We start from the raw sequence: 8,000 nt of genomic DNA, 5'->3' as shown, positions 1-8,000 counted from the left end.
GAACTAGCTTCAAAGAAATAGGAATAAACCGACCCTAGAATTGAAGATTAACTGTACTTAAGATGACGCTGGTCAGTCCACACTGCAGGACCAATTTCAGGATGACTGTCAGAGCTGACCATACTGTTTCTGCACCCAGCCCCCTCCCTCCACCTATACACCCCGGAAACTCCCCTTTAAGAGCTCTTGTCAGAGAGCTTAGGCAATGGGTTAAGATCTCAACTGCAGCAGCTCAGTTCACTGCAGAGGTACAGGTTCAATCCCCTGGCCTGAGGCAGTGAGTTAAAGGATCTGGCACTGCCACAGCTGTGGCTTGGATTCAAGCCCTGCTCCGGGAACTTCCATAAGCCACAGGTGTAGGCATGAGGGGAGGAAAAAAAAAGTCTTTCCCTGCTGGTTGTCAGCGGGGAGAGTCAACCTTTGGACATGAATCTGCCCTCCTCCCCAGTTGCTGGCCTCCAAAATAAAGCACTTTCCTTTCCACCAAGTTTGCATCTTTATTGACTTTAGAGCAGCTAACAACTGGACCCCACTTTCGGTGGGGCTGCCCACGCAGTATGAGAAGGAAGGCAGGACTCCAGCTCAGTAAGTGTCCACTCAGGAATGAAGGTCAGTTCCATCCTTCTGCAGTCACTTCATCCTGGAAGACTGACTTTTTTTTTTTTCCCTCTTTTGTTCTTTTTTAAGGTCGCACCCACAGCAGATGGAGGTTCCAGGCCAGGGGTCAAATCAGAGCTGTAGCCACCGGCCTACACCAGGGCCATAGCAACACCAGATCCAAGCCGTGTCTGCGACCTACACCACAGCTCCAGCTCACGGCAACACTGGATCCTGAACCCACTGAGTGAGGCCAGGGGTTGAACCCATAACCTCATGGTTCCTAGTCAGATTCGTTTCCCCTGCGCCATGATGGGAACTCCCGGAAGACCGACTCTTTGAGTGCATGATTCCAGAAAGATGGTTGGATCCAGTTGGATCCAGCCAGTTCACAACACTGACAGTCCCACAGATATATACATATATATCATTTTGCATAAATATACATCTGCGACATGCTGGGTGCCGATAGATCGCCGTGCCAAACACACTCCATGGGTGCCAGATAAATAAGTTCACATTGCCTAAGCCCAGGGATTTCTGGCAGTCAGGGAGGAGCCTGAGAGCTGCTGCACCTGAGGCCTCGCAGGGGCCCAGGGCTCCTCGGCTGCTCAGAGAAACTCAGCCCTCGCCTCAGAGAGGAGGGTGAGGTCAGCAGCTTTTCCCGGCAGTGTCCCGAAGCAGCAACAGGGCAAAGGGCGAGGAGGAGGACTTCACTGCACTCCGCTGACCCGGGGTCACGTCCCTGCCTGCACCAAGAGGTCTCAACACACCGAAAGGTTTTTGGCTCGTTGCTTCTTAACCACTAATGATGGCATAAAGGTCTTCCGGAGGGGGTGGCACGGAGGCCTGTCAGGGAGGTCACCTGATGCAATCCTGGGGGGAAAGAAAGGAGGCACTAGGCTAGGAGGCAGAAACAAAGGCAGCGATGCCCCAGAGTTGACCAAGCGTCGTGAGAAACCTGGGGATAGTCATTGACATGGATAATTCCCCCTGAGAATTATTCAGTAAAGACCCCCACCCCGATCCCCCAGCATCCACCTCAGAATCCTGTACACCCTACCTTGCTCTCCTGGGAAAACCTGGGGAGGTGACCTAGGTTTCAGCTTTGAGGAATGAGGGCTTGCTGGGCTGACATGAGGATTTCCCATCTTCCGGTCCTGGCTCTGCCACTGACTCACCATGTGGCCTTGGGAAAACAACGTCCCTCCCCTGCTCAGTCCTCATCCTCCTATCTGCAGATGGGGCACTTTAACTGCTTTTTGGTTCTTCCAGCACTCTCTCCAAGTCTATGTCTCTCAAATTTTGCAGGGACAAAGGAAACTAGTGGCAGTGTAATCTCAGCAGCCTACTTCATCAGGTTTCTCCCTCTGCCCTATTCTGGGCTGGGCCACAGGACTCACCTGGGGGCAGGGCCATCAGGAGGGGCAGGGGGTCCAGCAGGTCGAAGGCTCCTCCACCGGATCCGGTTGAGCAGGACCTTGACCTTGTTCCAGTGGGAGAGATCCCGCTGAGCAGAGGGTGGGGGGGGGGGGTCACCCAGAGCCCCTCCCCACAACATACCCCTGACCAAGCTCCCAGAGTTAGCTGTCATCACAGCCAGGACAAGTCACCTGCTCCAAACAGGAATCCTCTCATTTTCTAGCCTTCAGGGTATCCACGCATCCCCACCCATCCTGCCACCTGGCCCCACGTATATCCCTCCCCTACCTTGTGTCCCTGGGAGGATGGAAAGGTATGAGCTGGCTCTGCCGGGGCCTCTGACAGCCTGGGAGGCCTGGCACTGGGCGCGCCTGCCTTTAGGGGTGAAGCTGTTTTTGCTCCTTCAGAAAGAGAAGCAGATTACTCAAGGCCAGAAACAGGAAGCAACCCGCCCAGCCCAGGGCTCAGGAGGTCTGCTGGTGGGGCCCTGGGCAGGCAGGACACAGAGGGAGACACAAAACCCCTCACCTGTCTCTGTTTGGCTGAGTTGCTCCCATGGCCCATGTACCTCACTGCCTGGGGTGTGAGAGGGTGGGAGTGAAGGGGCCAGGGCCGACTCCTTCTCCTCTTCAGGATCCTGTGCACAGTAGAGATGGGCCCTCAGGGCCTGGCTAGCAGGCCAGGGCTGTTCTGAAGGGCATCCTGGTTCTGGGGGTCCCACCCCTCCTCCGCCTCCCCACTCACCTGCCCGCCTGCTTGCCTGAGCGCCCACAGCTCACTCACCCCCAGGGCCCTCTGAGTCTGCAGCTGCAGGCACAGCTGCTGCAGCCTTGCCATCTGCTCCAACACCAGGCACAGGTGTTCCAGGTAGCGAAGACCCTGCCCAGGAAGGCAGGCCCAGGCCTCAGGCCCCAAGCCCTCCACCTGTGGCACAGAGTGAAGAGGGGAGACTTCCGAACCCAACCAGCCTCCCACCCTCAGGGGCCAGCAGATGGGGGCAGGATACATAAGAGGAAGAACACACACCTAGCTGGCCTCCCAGTAGCCACTCAGGCAGGCCCCGGACCGGCCCAGCTCCATACAGCTGGGAGCCAGGTGAGGTGAAGTTCTCACACAACCCATCAATTAGTGGTGAGTTACACCCCACCCTGAGAGAGCTCCAAGGAGAGCAAGTTGGGGAGGGGGAGGACTCCATCCTCCATCCCATTCTTTTTTTTTTTTTTTCTTTTTTGGCCGCCCCGAGGCCCATGGAGTTCCCAGGCCAGGGATCAGATTCAAGCCATAGTCAAGACCTATGCCACAGCTGTGGCAATGCTGGATCCTTAACCCACTGTGTCAGGCCAGGGATCGAACCTGCATCCCAGTGCTCCCAAGATGCCGCCGATCCCACTGCGCCACAGTGGAGACTCCCATCCCACTCTTGAGAGTTGGCACTCACCACCTCTGGTTTTTCCAGGCCAGCCTCTAGGTCACTCTCTGCCTTGGTGGCCTCCTGTCCCCCTGCTCCACAAAGGGGCATTTCACTCTCAGGCTTGCTGGGCGGCTTCTGGCAGCAGCAGTGTTGTGATGAGCTGGCAGGGGAAGTCGGGAGCTGGCAGGACCGCTCCAGCACCTGCTCCAGCTTCCGGCTGGCCAGAAGCCGGCTAAAGTGGGCAGGAGGCTCCATGACACCAAGGGCCTGGGGCTTAGGGCTCCCCGTGGGCTCAAAGCTCAGAGAGTCTTGAGAAAGGCCCAGTGAGGTGGCCAGGGAGCTTTCTCCCACTGCCATCTCCACTCCTGAGTCCTGGGAGGTCGGTTTGAGAAGCAGCACCTGCTTCCTGAGACCTCTCAGCCTGCCATCCCCATTCCAGGAGTCTGCCGAGCACCCTAGAGCAGCGTCTGGGATCCGTCTGTAGGTGCTGGTGACTCCAGGCACTACACAGCCACGTGCCAGGTCCTCGCCAGTCCCATCTGCAAGGAGAGTGTCATCAGGCTGGGCAGGCTGTCCCCAACACCCCCAGCATTCCTGGCAGTTTGTGGCATTCCCTGGGGAGGAGTGTCCTGGGCCACTGGTGACAAGAAGAGCCTGGTCAGACACAGCCCCACCCAGATCTCTCTCCAACCCTGGCTGGGAGATGTTAGGATGGGGTTCTCTTTGCCAGAGTGATTCTTAGCGATATCTTCCTTCCAGGGGTTGGGCACTGTCTTCCTGGGAGCCCTTGTGCTCAGACCCCTGGGGTCAGCCTAAGACCTCTGAGCCAAAATTAAGGAGCCTCAGCCTCTTCTGTGGCTCCCCAAAGAGGAGTATGACTGTGCGGCGGCCTCAGGGAGCGGGGAAGGGGTGCAAAGTGAGAAGCCTGAGTCCAAACTGGCATTAGGATGGAAGAGGAAGCCCACCCTGGCATTCCTAGGGCAGGGTAATAAAAAATAAAAATCGCTATAACCATTTGGGACTTTTGTTTTTTTAAGTGAGAAACAGGCGATTTTGTGAAGAATCAGAAGAAAAAAAGTGTAAACGGAAGAAAAGGAGCTGGGGAGTAGAGGAGAAGCAGCGTGCTCCCCCATTCACTATCCCACAGCCCTCCCTGCCTGTGTCAGGTTCTCCTTCGATCTAGGATCTGAGCTCCCCGACTGTAATGATGCAGAAACTCAGGCGGGAGAGGTGGAGGGCCGCCTTCGTCTCCCAGCCGGCCACAGCCGGCCACTCGGGAGAGCTGGATGCCAATGCAGGCTCCTCTGGGCGAGGAAGTCGGCCAGGAAGTCCACTCCTGCGCGGCTCCTTGGAAAGGAGTCCGCCGCCGCGGAGGGAGCTTTTCGGAACTACTCGCTGGGCAGGGCGGAGAAGGACCCAGACGGGGAATTAGAGGGAAGTGGACCCGGACGAGGGGGGGGGAGGACGGAGGTGGTGGCCAATTTAACGCCAAAAGCCCACGGGTCTCCGACGTGCAAGACGAGGTCCCCCAGCCCTTCCTAAGGAAGGCGGCGAGGAGGGCGCAACGAGGTCGGGCGCCTCGGGCGGCCTGTGCCGGGGTAGGGCGGGGAGCGCCGACCGGGGCCCAAGGGGTGCGGGAGTCGGCTCCTAGCCTGAGGCCCCGGCCGGCCCGGGCGTGGGCCACTCACCCCGGCCGCCGTGGAGCGGCTCCACGGCGAAGACGCGCCGCCGGCCCAGCATGGCCCCAATCCTGGCCCCGACGCGGCGCCCCGGCCGTGGCCGCTGCCGCCGGACCGAACGATCCCGGCCGGCGTCCCCGCGCCGCCGTCGGGCTGGCGGCTGGGCTGGCGCGTCCGGCCGGGGCTGGGCGCGGCCCGGGGACCCTCCCAGCGGGGTGGGGGAGGGGCGGCCGGGGGGAGGGGTGCGCAGGTGTTCGGGCGGCGCGGGGCGGGGTGGGCACGCCAAGAGGGCAGGGGCCTGGGGGCCCCCTAGTGCGGGCGGGGAGCGGGACCCGATCTGCTGTCCTTCGCTCCCTTCTGCCTGGGGATGCTGTCGGATTCGCGGCCCGGGGTCACCCGGCCCTCAGTTCCCAAACAGGGTCTGTCTTCCTGCCGCCGACATGGAGGCGGGCGGGGGTGCGGGGCGGCGGCGACCGGACGCGAGCGCGTAAGGAAATGGAAGCGCACGTGCCAACGGTGGGAAGAGCGCTGCCCTAGACCCCCGGGTCCCTGCGCTCTCAGCTGTGTGCCTTGGGACAAGTCACTCCGCCACTCAGAAACTAGGCTCCATCAAAGGAGGAAGTGAGTCCTGGCACAGGGAAATCCTTTCCAGCAGTTGCAGAGCTCCTGTGTCCTGAGCCAGATCTGGATCCCCTCCTCGTCCCACCTCTTTTCCTCACCCGGGTACCCTAAAGCTTGGGGGTGGGGGGCGGGCTCCCTGTCTCCACCCCCACCCCACTCTCTTTGTGTCCGTAGGATTCCACCACCCCCACAATGGGAGCCCAGGCAGCTGCTAAAGGTGAGACAGCCTGTGACAAGATGGACTGGTGGCCCCTAAGGAAACCTCAGCCTCCTGAGGAAGGTGACAAGGCTGGAAAAATCCGGGCATGACCCTGAGGGAGGGAGATAAGGGAGCTCGTGGACGTGCAAACTTGCACCTGAGCCTCTGGGGGTGGGGGCTGGGGCTGGGAGCAAGTGGCTTTTCAGTGGGAGAGAGATGACAGTTGTTGCCACCACCTCCTCCCTCCCACCCTTTCTCAGCACCCCAAGCAGGAGCCGACATCAGAGAACCACAAACAAGATTGTAACTGTGTGAGATGGGGGAACAGGCCTACAAGTAGGCCCTGGGAAGAATGCGAGCCAAGAGCCTGAATTGATCTTCACACCTGGATTTTCAAGCCAAGCCCTGCCCTGCTAGCCGTGGCTCCTCTGGGCCGCCCCTCCCAGCCCTGTCCTCCTGGACAGCAACCCCCGTTCCTCTTTCCCAGGCACAGAGAGGGACACTGAGCACACTGGCCCTGGGGGAACTGCTTTGTGCAAGTCGGAAGGGAGGAGGGTTGGTGGGTCAGGTGGCTTCCTCCCTCCAAAGTCAGAGGGTGGGGAGGTAAGGGGAGGGAACCTTTGCCACATCTTGTCCTGAATTTGGAGAATGTGGGGCCAGATTCCAAGCAGTCTCTGTGGTGACTGTGGGCAGGAATGCATCTGGAGCAGGAAGCCCAGCCAGCAGGAATGCGGTGTCTCAGCACAAGCCTTTGTGTGGGCTCAAACCACACACACACACACACACACCCCAAGCACCCTCTCCATGCAGATGTGCACAGTTGGGGGGGCTCACCCCATCTGCCCTCTGCTGCCCTGACTGCCAGCCCCATGCCTGCTGGGCCAGGCATTTACCCCCCTACCTCAGAGGGCCCTGAGGCCCCACATGACCACCTCCACCGTCCTACTAGAGGAGAATCTCCAACTTTTTATTTTTATTTTTTAGGGCTGCACCCATGCATAGAACCATGCATAGGTTCCCAAGCTAGAGGTCGAATCAGAGCTGTAGCCACCGGCCTACAACACAGCCACAGCAACATCAGATCTGAGCTGCCTCTGCAACCTACACCACAACTCACAGCAACACTGGATCCTTAACCCACTGAGCGAGGCCAGGGATCGAACTTGCATTTTCATGGATGCAAGTCAGATTCATTTCCACTGAGAACTTCTGGAATCTGAGAATCTTCTCCCTTTAAATGAAGGAAGGGGAGGGGCTGCACAGCCACCCCTCACTGCCTACCTGAGGGGTGAGCAGCTACTGTGAGTTCCTGAGACAGAAGGTGGCCCCAGCAGTCATCCTCCAGGCTGAGGCTAGGGACACGGCTGCCTCTTACCCTCCATGAGGAAGTCCCAGCTGCAGGAAGCACCTTTCCTGCAAGCTCAGCACTGAGCTTGTGGGAGGAAGGGCGACAGCCGAGAGCCTGGGGCAGCTCCTGCCAGACTAGAGGTGGCTGCAAGCTGTGGTGACCTCCTCTATGGCCTGGAAGGTTACCTCCGGTGATGGAGGAGACAGAGCACCCCAGTGCAAGCCGGAAACCCAGGAGTCAGTCTCAGCCCCCTCTCCTTACTGCTAGGAGCTTTTGGACGGTGACTTATCCTCCCTGTCCTCGGTTTCTTTATCTAAACAAGGATGACAACAGTACCTACCTCAGAATCATGAAAATCAGAGTTAAAGCACTTGAGAATTATCTAGCGGTGTCCCCTTGGGAAAGTCATTTTCTCATCTCTAATAGAAGTGGGCTGTATCAGAAGCTCTCTCGGGTCCCTTCTAACTCGAATCTATCATCATTTCTGAAGTTATTCCCCCAAATACAGAAAAAAGGAAAGGGGGCACTGTGCTGGACAAATTGCAGCCACATGGTGCGGCAGTGCCTCCTCCCCACCCCAGCATGTCTGAGTCAAAGCAGGTGGGTGCTCACAGCTGGCTTGGGTGAAATTGAAGGCAGGAGGCAGAGACCAAAGGCTACCCCCAAGCTTCTCTGCTGACAAAAAGGATTGGCTAATAACTCCTTCTTCCAATGAAGTTGGTC

At 58.6% G+C, this 8,000-nt stretch overlaps 1 protein-coding gene and 1 long non-coding RNA gene across 3 annotated transcripts; one reads left to right on the top strand and one right to left on the bottom strand.

The window, feature by feature from the left end:
* Window positions 1-477: 477 nt before the first annotated feature.
* On the bottom strand, window positions 478-5,282 carry C15H8orf58 (chromosome 15 C8orf58 homolog). 2 transcript variants are annotated; one of them, XM_047759525.1, is made up of 7 exons: window positions 5,119-5,282; window positions 3,458-3,969; window positions 2,764-2,943; window positions 2,548-2,656; window positions 2,308-2,420; window positions 2,001-2,107; window positions 478-1,473 (listed from the first exon to the last, which is right to left on the bottom strand). In XM_047759525.1, exons 1-7 carry the CDS (start codon window positions 5,168-5,170, stop codon window positions 1,362-1,364), a joined length of 1,185 nt encoding a protein of 394 aa, XP_047615481.1. In that variant the 5' UTR covers window positions 5,171-5,282; the 3' UTR covers window positions 478-1,361. The 2 variants fall into 2 exon arrangements, with proteins under 2 accessions (XP_047615481.1, XP_047615482.1); XM_047759526.1 differs by having other exon boundaries at window positions 1,232-1,473; window positions 2,001-2,083.
* A 113-nt stretch (window positions 5,283-5,395) lies between these two features.
* Window positions 5,396-6,936, top strand: LOC125115494 (uncharacterized). Its single transcript, XR_007132119.1, has 3 exons — window positions 5,396-5,730; window positions 5,905-6,010; window positions 6,190-6,936. It is a non-coding gene; the product is annotated as an uncharacterized LOC125115494 (long non-coding RNA).
* Window positions 6,937-8,000: the final 1,064 nt, after the last annotated feature.

The sequence above is a fragment of the Phacochoerus africanus genome, chromosome 15, assembly GCF_016906955.1.
Source record: "Phacochoerus africanus isolate WHEZ1 chromosome 15, ROS_Pafr_v1, whole genome shotgun sequence".
In the NCBI taxonomy this organism is placed as follows: Eukaryota; Metazoa; Chordata; class Mammalia; order Artiodactyla; family Suidae; genus Phacochoerus; species Phacochoerus africanus.
This window is presented reverse-complemented; position numbering and strand designations above follow the sequence as displayed.

What these genes read in the sequence shown, in the direction of transcription:
- C15H8orf58 (XM_047759525.1), bottom strand. Translation starts at nt 5,170, where the DNA reads ATGCTGGGCCGGCGGCGCGTCTTCGCCGTGGAGCCGCTCCACGGCGGC. An exon ending in GCCTGGAAAAACCAGAGGTG is followed by an intron (nt 2,944 to 3,457) that starts GTGAGTGCCAAC and finishes TCTGTGCCACAG; the next exon opens with GTGGAGGGCTTGGGGCCTGA. An exon ending in ACTCAGCCAAACAGAGACAG is followed by an intron (nt 2,421 to 2,547) that starts GTGAGGGGTTTT and finishes CTCTTTCTGAAG; the next exon opens with GAGCAAAAACAGCTTCACCC.